This window comes from Euprymna scolopes, chromosome 2 (genome assembly GCF_053919585.1).
Source record: "Euprymna scolopes isolate OS-2025 chromosome 2, ASM5391958v1, whole genome shotgun sequence".
Classification (NCBI taxonomy): domain Eukaryota; kingdom Metazoa; phylum Mollusca; class Cephalopoda; order Sepiida; family Sepiolidae; genus Euprymna; species Euprymna scolopes.
In genome coordinates this window covers 140,400,946-140,415,969 of record NC_136483.1, presented here as the reverse complement: position 1 = coordinate 140,415,969, position 15,024 = coordinate 140,400,946, and the positions used below count along the sequence as shown (strand labels likewise).

General features: G+C 39.2%; 1 protein-coding gene across 1 annotated transcript in view; it reads right to left on the bottom strand.

The window, feature by feature from the left end:
- LOC145296731 (uncharacterized) overlaps positions 1-15,024 on the bottom strand; it is a 278,300-nt gene that overhangs the window by 61,270 nt on the left and 202,006 nt on the right. The window contains exon 3 of the mRNA XM_080142753.1: positions 12,906-13,008. Within this exon, the coding sequence (XP_079998879.1) occupies positions 12,906-12,999 (94 nt within the window). The 5' untranslated portion in view covers positions 13,000-13,008. The remainder of the gene's footprint in view (positions 1-12,905; positions 13,009-15,024) is intronic.

Below are 15,024 nucleotides of genomic sequence, written 5' to 3'. Positions count from 1 at the left end.
TGGATTTTTTGGTCTCATAAATCCACGTTTATTTATTATCTGATCTTCCATGGTCGGGTCCGTACCGAATTGTATATATTATATTTAATTGGAATTCATTATTGAGATGAGTATTATTTATTTTTTAGTTGTTGTTTCATGATGTTTTGGCCAACTATTCCTCTAGCCTTCATCAGGTGACAGTTAGGAGATTCGGAGTTTCTATCCCGTCGCAGTTACCATCTGATGAAGGCCAGAGGAATAGTTGGTCGAAACGTTGTGAAACAATAACTAAAAAAAATTAAAAGATAAAATAATAGTCTGCCATAAAATAAACTAATAAATAATACTCATCTCAATAATGAATTACAATTAAATACTATATAGGTTATATCAAAGTTGACACTTTAATTAATACAATGGTTAGCATTTAGTATCTAAAACACATTTTTATCAAAGATAAAGTTACTTTATGATATCACATAGTAAATTTTGGCCTATGTTAGGAACCATTATTATGCCAAATTTCATCAAGATTGGTTGAGGGGATAGGGATGCAGGAGGGTGATTTGATTAAAAAAGTTGGCCGGCGTCATGGTGACGAACCCCAACTTGGTGTAGACCATCCTTAGGTGGGGGAGTTTATGAAAATGGAAATAGTTGGCGGTAGAAGAAAGAAAATGAGGGATGAGTCAGGTAGCTGAGTGTGATAAAATGCATATGGGCAAAGGATAGAGGCTAGCAAAACTATTAGCAACAGCAGCAGCCATTAAAGCATGTATGCAAATTAGCAAGTATGCGCAAGCTTGCGTCACAAGAAAAGGAGAGAAAAACACACTACCTGATCAAGAGAGAAGCAAGTTGTGTGTTCCGGACAAGATGGATGTGTAAAGTCGAGGGCGAGAAAGTGCTGGCTGACGGCCAGTGTGAGGTGGCAAGGAGAAAGACTTTTAAAAGGCACATGTGTGTATGAAAAGTCTTTGGAAAAATAATGAAATGTGTTGTTTTGGAAGGACCATAAATGAATGCATTTCATTTGCACTTAAAAAAAATGCCGAGTCGGATTTTTATTTGTTTTCTCTTTTATTTGTTTGTTGTTTGTTCTTTTGTGACGGTGCCAGACATATGTGTGAGAACTCCTAGTGAGTACAAATAATAATAATAATAATAATAATAATAATAATAAAAAAGGACTGAGAAGGAAGCGCAATAACTGGACTTCCACTCAAAGAGAGTTATGAATACTGGAACCTTGGGGAACGGCACACCTGTGGAACTGTTTTCCGTTTGCCTGCTTTCCAGCTGACTACAATACGGCCGTCTTCAAGTCCAATGCAAACAAGTTCTTGATGTGCCGTTCCACTTAAGTTAATAAATTTACCGAATTTCCACTACTAACGATTACTATGATTCTGATACTGTACACTCTTTAACACTTATCCTCGAGTGGCCTCTGGGCCTTGAAAAGTGGTGACTCCTATGTAAAAGAAAAAGAAGGCTATTAGCCACCTAAACCCCAGGAAGAACCAATGGCCGTTGCCAGCAAGAAATCAATATTAAACGTCTATTGTGATAATGCAAAGGCTGTCAAAAGCAGATGGAGAACACTGAAAATCTGAGGGGACTTGTCACTCAGACTCCAAAGAACACCATAGTTTATTGTTGGTGAGAGATCGTTGGTGATGGCCTGTGTGAGAAATACTATTGAGTAAATAATAATAATAATAATAATAATAATAATAATAATAAGAAGAAGAAGAAGAAGAAGAAGAAGAAGAAGAAGAAGAAGAAGAAGAATGAGGGAGAAGAAATAAAGAGAAAGTTGGTTAGGGTAAGAGATAGATGATAAGTAAAATCTTCAACTCCCTCCCCACCCCGCAAGAGTTCAATAACGCTGCCAATCAATTGCAAAATCAATAATTCCGATTGGCCTCCGAGAAGCAGGCTTCTTCTCACAAATCGCTAAACTCCACTGGCAATGTCGGCAAATGATTGCAGGTTTATTTATTTATGCCTACATGGGCAATGGCGTCTCCTCAGTAAAAAAAAATCAATGTGCAAAAATAAAAATAAAAAAAAAAAACTTTGGAATCGCATTTCAACATTAATAATAATAAAAAAAAATTGTTCGATATTTATGTTTTGTTCGAATAACTTCTTGTAAGTACTGACACTTTCTAAAAATTTAATTTTACTAATAGGTGAAGAATGACCAAATACAATTGAGACAATGCTTTGACTTGGCTTTGTTTTTTGTCACCATACGTCAGAGATATGATGACGTCTATGTCCGAATCAACAACGCCCAGCATGCTTTCAGTTGCCCACAACTCTGTCTGAGATCATAATAGACACAAAAGTCTGGATTTATCAGGCTGTTGTTCAGACGATTCTTCTCTACAGCTGCAAGAACCAGGTCGGTGAGAGATACGAATCTCAAAAGGTTGGTAGTGTTTGACCTATACTGTCTTCACTGAATTTTGCAGATCCGCTGGCACCATTTTGTACGCAATACTCAAATCTGGATGCAATACAGAATAATCTCCCTTAACCGAGCTCTTTTAAAGAAGAGACTTTGTTAGTTTGACAATGTTACATTTCACAAACCTTCAAAGAAATTACTCCAGAACTACTCTAAAATTGCTGAGGATGGCTGGGAGGCCAGCTGTAGAGTTGATTACACACCTTCAAAGCTGATGTCAAATCTGGCTCCGATCTACAGTGTTCGCCACGGGACTAGCTGCTTATAATTATCTTGGCCACTTTGGACTGTAATGCATGGTCTGCATTTATCTCAAACATTGTATATTCTATGGGAATTGTCTGGGTGAATTTTGCCTCAAGTCAAGTCGTCTGATGACAAGTATAATGATGACGATTGTCTCGTAATAAAGTCTAATAATATGAGTAAGAGGAAAGCACGAGTTGCCTACTAGAGATCATGAAGGAGAGGGTGATGTAATGAGTCAGATTACTTCCGGTTTCCAGTGAGTTAATCCTTATGGGATGAAGATTTCATCAGCGTCGGATGTCTGTCAGCTGGTGTCTACGCTACTGGAGAACCCATATAGTAATCCCTGACATTCCAAGTGGCAATATGTCTTGTGTGCGTGTGAAAAAGAGTAAAAAATGGCCACTCGAGGATAAGGATTAATGAGTGCTAGGTTAGACAACACCATGATGGTCAGTAATGGTGGAACTTGGGTGGTGTTTGTTTCTTTAAGAGGATTGTTCAACAGGAACTTGTTTACATTAGCCTTGAAAACGATCATGTTATAGTTAGCTGAGAAGCAGCACTGCAGCAAGTGTCCCACAGACAGTTACTTCTACGAAAGAAACTCTGCTCATGAAATATATGTTTAGTTTTAGGCGCTGATAGAACTCGTTACAATTCAACAACTGTAAAGGATTTTAGTTTCTTGTTCTCTGTAAATAAACGAAACTCTCATAAACTTCTCATCTACGGAATACGATAAGCTTTCTAGCTGAGTACAACAAGGTTGTTTTTAAAGTGAACTATTAACAAATTCTTGTCGAACTACACACGTAAGACAATTAAATTAGAATAATTTAAACCAGCTTTATTATTATTTGGATTAGTCGGACTACTGTTCCCATCCTCAGTGTTATTTGCATACTGTTTGGTCAATGTTGCTAATCGCCTGATGTGACACGATAGTGTCATGAGTACAAGCAGCGAAGCAGGTGTTTGACCAGATGAGATGAGGGGGGAAGTGCAGAGAAATGCAAAGACTTCGCTAGTGATAAGGGACCAACTGCCGACCTGTCATTCTTGGTTTGTTACACACAAGCCAGATGGCAGATCTCTCAAAAAATGAGACAGAATAAAAATTATCTTCTTCAGGGAAGATGTTTTTATTTGGAAGGGCATTGTTGATAAAGACGCACACAGCGTTGAGTGAGGAAGTCCAGAGGATTGCCACAGATGTCAGTGTGAACAACCAACCCCTCTCAGGAAGGAGAGTGAGAGATGTTGAGTGATTGAGACAAAGAGGGGCCCTGAGAGGAAGACAGAAAGAGTGTTTTTAACTACTCCTCCTCCCCGAGGGAGAGGAGAAGAAAGGGGTTGAATTCAGGCAAAAAGAATTCTGAGGAGATTCGAGTTGTAGCCAGTAAACTGAATGGTTGAGCTTTCCAAGTGCTCCCGACCTGGGGGTCCCTCAGGGCCTGATGTCATAATGTTAACTAGCCTATGTTAATGGGGAATCTGTGACTTTACTTGTCTGGTCAGGCATCATTTACTGCAGTCACTTCAGGTTAGACAGTATCGGTTGTGAACTCATGAACTTGTTATTGTTTATAAACCAGAGTTCTGTTTGTTCGTGGTGAGAACTCTTCATTTGCAGCAGGCTAACCAGACTGACAGAGGGATTAATGAACCCTCGGGAGGATGCAAGAAACTCAGAGACGACACAGGACAAGAGATGATTGGATCGAGAGGCGAAGCGCCCCACCATGGGACAACATGCGAAAACGACCAATAGGTCAATTTGTGACGGGATCATGCTTGAAAAGGCAACACCTGTCATACTGAGACACCCTTATCAGGAAGCAATATCTTCTATGCATTTGTTCCAATTCTTGTTAGCACCTCTGCCCCTGGGTTACTTTAAACCAACCACAGTTCACAGAGCTTTACTTTTCTGGAAAAGGCAATAAACTGTGAATCCATTCGCGTTGTTCCGTGGCTTGTTTCCTGATAGTTTTTCTATTCCAGTTTCATCGAATATAAAACCCTTCGAATTAAAGATAGGAGACATTAAAGACAACAACTGACGACAATCAAGTCCGGTTGAAGCATGGGATAAGCGGCTCATATCCAACACTAATTTAATTCTTCCAGTCCACTATTTGGATTAGCGCTGTTGATTTTAAAGTGAACACCTTCAAAGAAATAACAACACTTTTCTTACGGTTCACATGTTTATTTTATTTTCTAGAAACGAAAGTAGTGAACAATGGTTGTTTTAAGCATGCTAGGGGTAAGAATAATGCGATCAATGTGTAATGTAAGTGTAAAAGACAGGCTTAGATCTGATTGTTGATGATTAATTGAAGTTTTCTTCTGCTTCCAGGTGTTGAGTGAAGATTGGAGGCCTCAACCTACTCAACCAAGGTAAATAGAAGTGAACATGATGGCAGAACCAGAGGCTGGTGCAGTAGTGGTGAATTTGAATGTATTATAGTTGCATCACCTTCCTTTGAGTCTACATACGATAATGGCGTCCCAGCAGGCTTCCAAGGCTTTACAGAATTTGAGGACACTCCCAATCCTTTTGGATGAGGAAATTTACCTTGAGTGGAAAGAGGACCTTAAAGTATGGGAACTGTTCACTGATCTTGAACTTAAGAAAAGAGGTCCAGCAGTGTATTTGAGTTTATCTGGACATGCTCGTGATTGTTTTAAGGATCTTCATCCTGTGAATGTGATTGGTAAAGACGATGGTGTTAAAAGTATTGTTGAGAAACTTGATACAATTTTTCTTAAGGATAAAGATACTCAGACATTCGTTGCTTTTAAAAATTCTTATAGTTATCAAAGGTCTTCTGGTGTTAGCATTACTGATTTTTTATTGGAGTTTGAGTATTTGTAGCATAAGTTTGAAAAACAGACAGTTGTACTGCCCCGGGGAGTGTTGGCATTCATGCTTCTGATAGCATCTAATGTATCTACCGAGAATGAGAGACTGGTTCGTGCCAGTTGCCAATGGATCACTTATGCAAACATGAAGGCTTCTATATTGAAAATCTTTAGGGACCCTAGGACAGATAGTAGTGGTGGTGGTCGTGCCCCATGTATTAAGGCTGAACCTGTTATGAAAACTGAAGATGAGGATGCTCTGCAATCTAGCTGGCATGGAGGCTGGTGTGGTCATGGTTTCAATAGAAACTCCCGTGGCAGAGGATTTGGTAGTGAATCAAAGGCTTCAACCAGTAAAGCACCTTCACATTTGAGTGATATGGTTATCAGCGGGTTAATCCAATTGGTAAAGATGGTAGACTGTTGAGGTGCTTCCATTGTGATTCAGATATTCATTTGGCCAGATATTGCCCTCAGTCTCGTGATAAATCTACTCAAGAGATCAATATTGTACTGTTGAACCTGAGATGAGCACCCTGGTTAAGGAATCATTGAGTATGGGTGTTTTGGACAGTGCATGTATGAGAACTGTTGCAAGTGAAAGCTGGCTGAGGTGTTTTTATGATACCTTAAGTGAGGAGAATAGAGCACTTGTCAAGACATCGAATGTAAATACAAACTTTAGGTTTGGTGATGGGGTTGAAGTGATGTGTTCTCAAGATATTCATTTTTCTGTTATTAGTGGGAGGAGACTTATGATTAAAGCCAGTGTTGTTAGTAATGAGATACCTCTTCACCTTAGCAAATCTTCTATGAAAAAGGCACAGCTAGTAATGGATTTTAACAATGATTCTGCTAATATATTAGGTGAAACAGTGAAACTTCATTGTACTTCATCACAACATTATTGTATTCTCTTAAACTTCACACATCTTGGATGAAACAATGTTCTAAAGACCTCGATAGTTCTTCATACAGAATCATTGAAGGCATTGTCAGAGAATAATAAGTGGAAGAAAGCAATTAAGCTTCATAAACAATTCAATCATGCATCAATGGAAAAATTTTGCAAACTGGTCAGGGAAAGTAAGGAATTTTGTGATCGTGATTTTCTTTGATTGAGAAGTGTTGTGATACTCGTGAGATATGTTTGAAATTTAGATGACCCCCATTGGGCCCAATTGTTGGTTTACCATTATCTACTGTTTTTAATGATGTAGTGTGCATGGATTTCAAGGAGTATATTCACAAGATTTGGATACTTCATTTGATTGATTCTGCTACAATGTATTCAGCTGCATGTCTAGTTGATAGGAAAAAGCAAGATGTGATTGTGAAATGTGTGTACAAAATTTGGATATGTTACTTTGGATCACCTCAAAAAATTCTGATTGATAATGGCTGCTAGTTCTCCAATGACAGGTTTAGGGAGATGAATGAGGAGTTGAATGTTGAGACAACTACAACGGTTGCAGAATCTCCATTTAGTAATGATATTGTTGAACGTCATAATGCAATTGTGGCCTCTCTTATTTGTGAAATATTTAATTTGGATAAATTACCCCCTATCATTTGTTATAGGGACAATAAATCTCTAATGGATACTCTTGAAACCACAAATGTTATATGTGACAGAAGACTCAGAGTGGATGTACCTATTTACAATGCCTCCCCACGGGACAGAGTTAGACACCAGGGTCGTTTTTTTAATGTGGAGAAAAGGTACAAAAATAAAAAAATGTCTCGATCGTGAAGGACTGCTCCTCCACCGAAAGAGAACAAGAAATGGAAGTGCAGCATCAGAAGAACAGGGTATTTATTTGCTCCCCCACCGAGCAAATTAAGCCGATTTTTAATGTGAGAAGTGAAGGAGAAATGGAGACCAACTCCCCAGGGAGTAGGGGAACTGGATACTGACATTGGTATGAAGGGTTGCCCCTACATTGACCAAGGTCTTATATGTGGGGTTGGTATTTATTTGCTCCCCCACCGAGCAAATTAGGAACAAAGCTGATTTTTAATGTGAGGAGTGAAGGGGAAATGGAGACTAACTCCCCGGGGAGTAGGGAAGCTGGATAGTGACAATTGGTATGAAGGGTTGTCCCTACATTGACCAAGGTCTTATCTGTGGGGTCGCCCCCACATAGGGTCTCTGCTTGCAGTATCTGCCGGAACAGATGGTATTTATTTGCTCCCCCACCGAGCAAATTAGGCACAAGGCCAATTTTTAATGTGAGGAGTGAAGGGAGGAGGAAGGGAAAGAGGGGACCAGCTCCCGAGAGGTGGGAAATGGGAGCTGGTTAAAGGTCAGGCATGTGGGGTTGCCCCCACATCTGGTCTTTGCTAGTCATAGCTAGGCATAGCTAGTCATAGCTTGCAGCATCTGTCGGAACAGATACTACACTTTGATCTTGTCCCGAAGGCCAAATTGTAGCTGACTCAGAGTGGATGTAGCAAGATTAAAAGAAATGATAAATGAACAGGAAATAATTGTACACTGGGTTGAAGGTAGGCATGAATTGGCAGATGCATTGACCAAAATGGGGGCTTCTACAGCATCGTTAGTAGAAGTTATGAACTACTCCCGTTTGTAAACCAGTGGTTACAAGTTTATATATGTGAATACTATAGTGTATGTGTATATAAGTTTATAAGCGATGGTGGTTCTTTACAATCGGACATTTATCCATACAAATTTTCTATAATCCTCATTTGGATGGAAAAGAAGACAAAATGAAGAAGAGAGAAGCAATTTTGATGATTAATTTAAGTTGTCTTCTGCTTCCAGGTGTTGAGTGAGGATTGGAGGCGTCAGCTTACCTAACCAAGGTAAATAGAAGTTAACACTGATGACCAAAGAAGGCAAGGGTGCAGCTCTCCACTGGCAAGGTCATGCTCACAGTCTTCTGGGACCAGGACGGAGTAGTGATGACAGATTTCCTGGCAAAGGGTACCACAATTACTTGGAGCCTATTATGCTTCACTTTTGAGGAAATTAAGATCAAATCAAGAGGCGGGGCAAGATCAGCAAAGGTACCCTCCTCCTGCAGGACAACGCTCCGGTCCACAACTCGCATGTCGCCAGATCAGAAGCATGGGCGTGTTGTTATGAAATCCTGCCCCATCCTCCCTACTCTCCTGACCTTGCACCCTCTGACTTTCAATTCTTCCCAGCCATGAAGTTGTTTTTGAAAGGACAGCGTTTCCTAAATGATGCAGCCTTGATTTCTGAAGTCACATCGTGGTTGGAGGACCAACCTGGGGTGTTCTAGAAAAACGGTCTCCAGAGCTGCATTAAACGATGGGAATAATGCATAACTCTGGGTGGTTCCTATGTAGAGAAAGACTAATAACTGTGCCAGATTTCGTTGCTCTACTGCTATGGGAAGTGGGTCAGGGGCGTTATTTATTGCACGCCCCTTGTAGGTCCTTGCATAGGTTACATTGGCCGAAACGTTGCGAGAATAACAGTCAAGATGAGAATAGTAGTCCGAAAATCCAAATAATCCATGAGCAATGTTTTTGACAAAGGGGAAAGAATTGCTGTTTTCTGGATCAGAATTTATCTATCTAACACTTATCGTTGGATAGTTGTTGACCCTGAAGTAGTATTTTTTTATTTCCTTATGGCAAGTGGCTTCATGTCTTGTCTGGAGTGATTTCCATAGAAAAACAAAAAAAAAACAAAAAAAAAAAAAACAAAGATCTACATCTGCCGAAACGTTATGAAAATAACACTCATGATGTGAATAGTAGTCCGAAAAATCCAGATAATACATGAATATTAATGTTGAGAATGTTCAGAGGTACTTTAATCGAATTCACACTTTGTTTTTATTTACTAATGAGTCATTTCTTATCAAGGCTATAAGCCACTTGAAGATAAGGATTAATAAGATGGATAGATTATCATTAAAAAATATTTTTTCTTTACTTTAATTCGACCCAAACAAGAGACACTGCCACTGAGACATAAGCGACTACTGTAAATAAGAGGACACATTTATAGCAGCATTCTAAGTGGGTATGTGTGCAGAAAAATTTGGTGAAACAGGGAGTAGGGAGGGGATTCCACAGGTAAGCGGTTCGAGAAAATAAGTATAAAGCCTTCCGGCATCTGGAGACATCTACAGTGAAAGAGTGTGGTTTTTCCTGCTTGTCGGGTTGGTCAGGGTTTTTACATCCAGAAGGCAGAAGTGCATCAAGTTCGTTGGAGTACATGAGATTAGAGATTCCTTTTTTGGACGTTGGCCAAGAGAGAGAGAGAGAGAGACTAGGGGTTTGTTCACCATGGACAAATGATGGCTTTGTAGAAATATTGGATACTAGCAAGTATGAGGAGTTTTCTAGCTGGTAAAGGGAGCACACATTCTTTGCAGCAGTCTTGGCAGCATCTCCTATATATTTATATCAATTCATGTTACCTCCTGTGAATGTTAGCCTATGTCCCTGATAGTAACCCCCTACATCAAAGTGGCACTGTGCATTGTTTGGGATGAAAATGTAAAAAAAAAAAAAAAAAAGAATATAAAAGATGAATATCAACGTTTCTAAATTTTTGAGATAAGGGTTGATAATTTGAATTATTTGTATTATTTGGACTACTGGTCTCATCATGACCGTTCCTCTCATAATATTTCAGCCACAAGCACCTGTAGCATAACAAATAAAGTACTAAGTAAAATTCAGTTCTAAGTGACACACTTCTGGAGGTTGAAGGTTCAATTCTCAGTGTGGGCAATACTAAGAATACAATAGCGAATTGCTTAAGACTTCTACTCTGTCATCGCTGATGGAACAAGAATATGCTACTGCTGTGGAGCAATCAAAAGGTTCCGTTCAAAATCTGTACAGATTACTGAGTTTGACATAAAAAATTCCCGAGTTCGACAAGATACACTTGAAGAAAGTCGGAGGTTACATCGGCTGAAACGTTGTAAGAATAACACTGAAAATGAGAATAGTAGTCTGAAAAATCTAAGTAACACATGAATATTAACATTGAGAATATTCAGAGATACTTTAATTGGGTTCACACTTTGTTTTTATTTATTAATGAGTCATTACTTATCAAGGCTAAAAGCCATTCGAAGATAAGGATTAATAAGATGGATAAATTGTCATTAGTGTATGGTCTATGACTTATTCCCAACAGTTCTGTCCAGTATATATTCCCAGGACTTACTAATATACTGGATATTTAATTTTTTTACAGATTGTTCAGTGGAGATATTAATCCACTTCATTGTATCGCATTGTATAATTGCCGTCCCCCACCAGAACCTTACAATTAGATGACAGTTGTCTCACGCTTTCTACTTCTATGTTTTTATTTCTGAGAAAATCTTATTATCTTATTCATAAAAACATGTCAGTCTTGAGACTGCATATCCCTACCTGACAACATAAGGATGAGCAAAAAAAATCTTTTCAGATCTTTATTTGTTTATATATTATGAAATATTCCCAAAGTTATGGATGGAAGCGTTAATGATGTTGTTGGCCTTTAGGCCAAGATCAAAGTAGAAGAGTCTGCATAGAACCCCGCGGTCGGGGTCACTTTTCCCAACCTCATCCTCGACCACATGGAGTGACATGCAGTTGATAACCATGTCGAAACCGTGGACTGACACACAGTTCTTGAGAGAGTGTAGTGCCATGCTAAGGAACCCCTAAGGTCCATCAACCTTTCACGGCTTACTAGAAAGGAACTATATAAGGAACTAATGAGGGGGGGACCACCGACGATCCACTCGTCGAGCGTCTGGGGTTGTCGAAGAAGGAGATTTGCTCCCGGTGGAACTGGGCGCCAGGTTCGAGTCATCTCAATAACTCTGAGTTCTTCTTGACCTGACGATTGACCCGAAATGCGTTGCCCCTCAATGCCACATTGAAATGTGCCGGACTAGTGAGGTTGTCAGGGTGTCCCCATTGCAGGATCTCAGCAGAAGAAACACAGAAACACGCATTCTTTGATTGCAGTGGACTCAGACGGTACTGGGCGTATGTCAATGAGGTGACAGCTTGCATCAATCCCGAGCAGCCTCATCCGCTGGACGTGTCCTATGTCATCCACAGCACAAATCCGCCATAGGACAGGAAGAGACGAATGGTGTTTATTGTGATCCTATGGTGATATGGAATTCAAGAGTGCAAGAGAAGCGCTGGGTTGAATCTTTTGCTGATCAATATCTGGTCCCTTTCTTTAAGCACCAGCTGAAGGTAAAGATCAGATGTGATAGGAAAAGATTGAGGCCTTTGACCGAAGATGGATAAAGATAGTGAGCCTGTGCATGCATAGAGGTGTCAAGTTGGAGTTTGTGTTTTCTGTCTAAGCATGGCACACACGGTTCCAGATTCTGCAGGACTAAAACAAGTGTTTAGACTAGGTTCTTAGCTAGCCGAGTGAATTCCCCCCCCCCCATAGGAAACCTTCAAGATGTCCACACCCCGATCCTTTCTTTTTCGTCTCTGGCTACCCCAATAAGCAATTTTGGAGAAACTTCACGTACCCCCCCCCCACTCAACCCCAGTTTCTTTGATCCTGCTTAGAATTTTAGCACCATATAGAGAACGATTTGCTTGTTTCCAGCCAACATCAAGCCAAAAAACTTAGAGAGACTTTTTCCGCCAATAAAATAAAATTAAACAAACGACTTTTTATAAACTTTTATGTTTACCAATTTATTTTATTGTTTATTAAAAAAAAAAACAAGAAAAAGAAATACACACACACACACACACACACACACACACACACACACACACACGATATGATTTGGGAATCTTAGGTAAGACGAACCCCCGGTGTGCTTGTGTTATTGTGGTGAATGAGAACTTTATGTAGGATCAAGCATAGACAAGCAGAAGTACAGTGATGAGGATGACCATAGACATCCTCCCCAATTTTTGAGTGGCCTTGTGTCTTTTTGTTTATTTCTGTTTTGTTTGTAAACTTTCAGAGTGAAAAAAAATATATATATATAATTCAAAGTGTAGCATCTGTTCTGCAGATGCTACACTTCAATTTCTTGCTCTCTCTCTCTCAGTGGAGGAGAAATCCTTCACGACTGAGACAATTTTAAATTTTTGTTTCTTTTTTTCACGTTAAAAAACAACCCTGGTGTCTGACTCCGTCCCGTGAGGAGGCATTGTAAATAGGAACTCTAAAGTAATTTATTCGATTAGGCTGAAAGTTTATGCGATGCTTACTGTGATCGAAGAGAATCAGACACACGTATCACACGAAAAGGATGTTAACCTACACATGATCACTTATCGTAAACAAACACACACACACACACAAAAAAATGGATCAACTCACTTTCTTCCATTTCTGTGGCGGTACATCCAAAAATCCATAAATTGAGGATAAAAAATCCCACATGAAGTGATTGTAAAATATATTTCACATCCATTTTGGTGATCTACAAGAAAAGAAAAGAAAAAATATAAATTGTTAGAAAATCCAAAAATATCGAAATTTTTTTTAAAGTACGGTCAACACTAAACAAGGTCAAGAACCATTTGATGATAAGAGTGAACAAAACTGAAATGGTTGACAGCTGAAAGATGAGGAAAACTATGGGAGTACTAATATTGACCAATGGTAAGAACTTATTGCTTATGGGGCAATTTTTAACAAATTTTAACATTGGACTTGAAGTCTACCAAGTTATAATCAGGAGGGATGCAGTCCACCAATAATGTGTTCTCTAGGCAGGAATTCCTTGCAAAAGCAATCTGCAATGAAAATTCCACCTGACGCATGACATATAGTGAAAGAAAGGAAAGGTTTTACAAAACGAGCTTCTACTCTGAATGTCTTACAAGGAGGAACCAAATATTGGAGCTTAGTGTAGCAGTTTTTGTGGTAATAACGGTAGAGCAACTTGTTTTCTGTGAGAAAGTATTTGCAAAGAAGAGAAAAGATCACTCCTCTCCAGAGTGATTATGTGTACAAAAAAATTCATAGTGAATTCAGTGCGTAATCCTGTCTTCCCTTTTTGACTGGCTTGTTCGATTGACTGGGGAAGATAATTTTGGTGGGATTGTTAGAATTCATTTATAAGCCATAATTAATATTTAATCCTGATCGATATTTTATTTTAGATTAATCATAAATAAAATAAGCGAACAAGTAACACTCTCATACCCAGAATTCTTCCCACTATCACTCATAGCACCGGGAACAAGTTTAATAAGACACTTTTGAAAAATTTACCGGTTGACACACATTCAACTGTAAAAAGATAGATAGATAGATAGATAGATAGATAGAGTAGGAGAAGGGGAGAGATAAAGAGAATAGTGAGAAAATAAAGAGAGAGAAAGAGATAGGGTGGAGATGATGAAGGAAATAATTCTAGCCAAAATAGTATTATAAACATGTATTTAATAACATTCCAATAGCTCAATTGATTATTTTGTCATACTTACAGGCAGAGATTGTGAGTTCGAATCTCTTCTAGGACATAACTATATTTTTACTCTGAGTTTTTCCCAGAATGAACTTAAACATTTCGGATTACAATATTAAACAAATTGTTTAGTTTTATTCTTAAGTTTTACTATAAACCATGTGGTTTATCGTTGTTTAGCGTTGTGTGCATAACATCAGTCAACCATACATCTTCTGTTGTAAACCAGGTTTCAGCTGTTGATATATAAAACCTTGTGGATGCTGATTTGGTTTTAAAAGTTTTATTTAAAACAGAATAAAGACAAAAAAAAGAAATACATGTGTACAAGAGAGAGAGAGAGAGAGAGAGAGAGAGAGAGAGAGAGAGAGAGAGAGAGAGATTGGGAATTAAAGGGAGAGATACCAATAACTAACAGAAGGCAAACCGACTTTCAGTTATCTATATGAAATCATCTTCGTCCCCCCCCCCACTGATGTGGCTGGATGGAACGCCTTTCTCTCTCTGTTCAGTTTGGAATTGTCAAGCTAAGAGTAAGAACCACTTTGTGGGCGGAAGTCACGTGATTCCTCGACTTCCACTTCGAGCCCTCACCCGCCTTCCACACGCATTTTAGGGCGCCTTCCATTCGGCACCCCCTTCACTCCCCCCAACTACTTATTTACTAGAAGTTATACAAGTCGTCTAGGGATTTTTATTCTTGCCTCCCAAAATCAACCGAGATTAGACCATTCATTAATGACCTGGTCCCTGTTGATTGCAGCGTAATGCTTGTTCTGTGCAGTTCTAGAAGGTCCACCCTCCTATGCTTTGCCTTCTCTCTGAGAAGGAGTTGGTTTATAGCCAATCGCCTGAGGCACCCTTACCGAGGAATGCCGACAGGGCTGCCAGGTACTTTTTGCAGGTCAAAGTGCCCCTCCTTGGGGGTACTAACTTCTCAATCTCACTTTCCTGCCGTGGTGTCAGTTTTTGCAGTGGGAAAGAACTAAATACACCCCCACTTCACTATCTAACATATGTAAT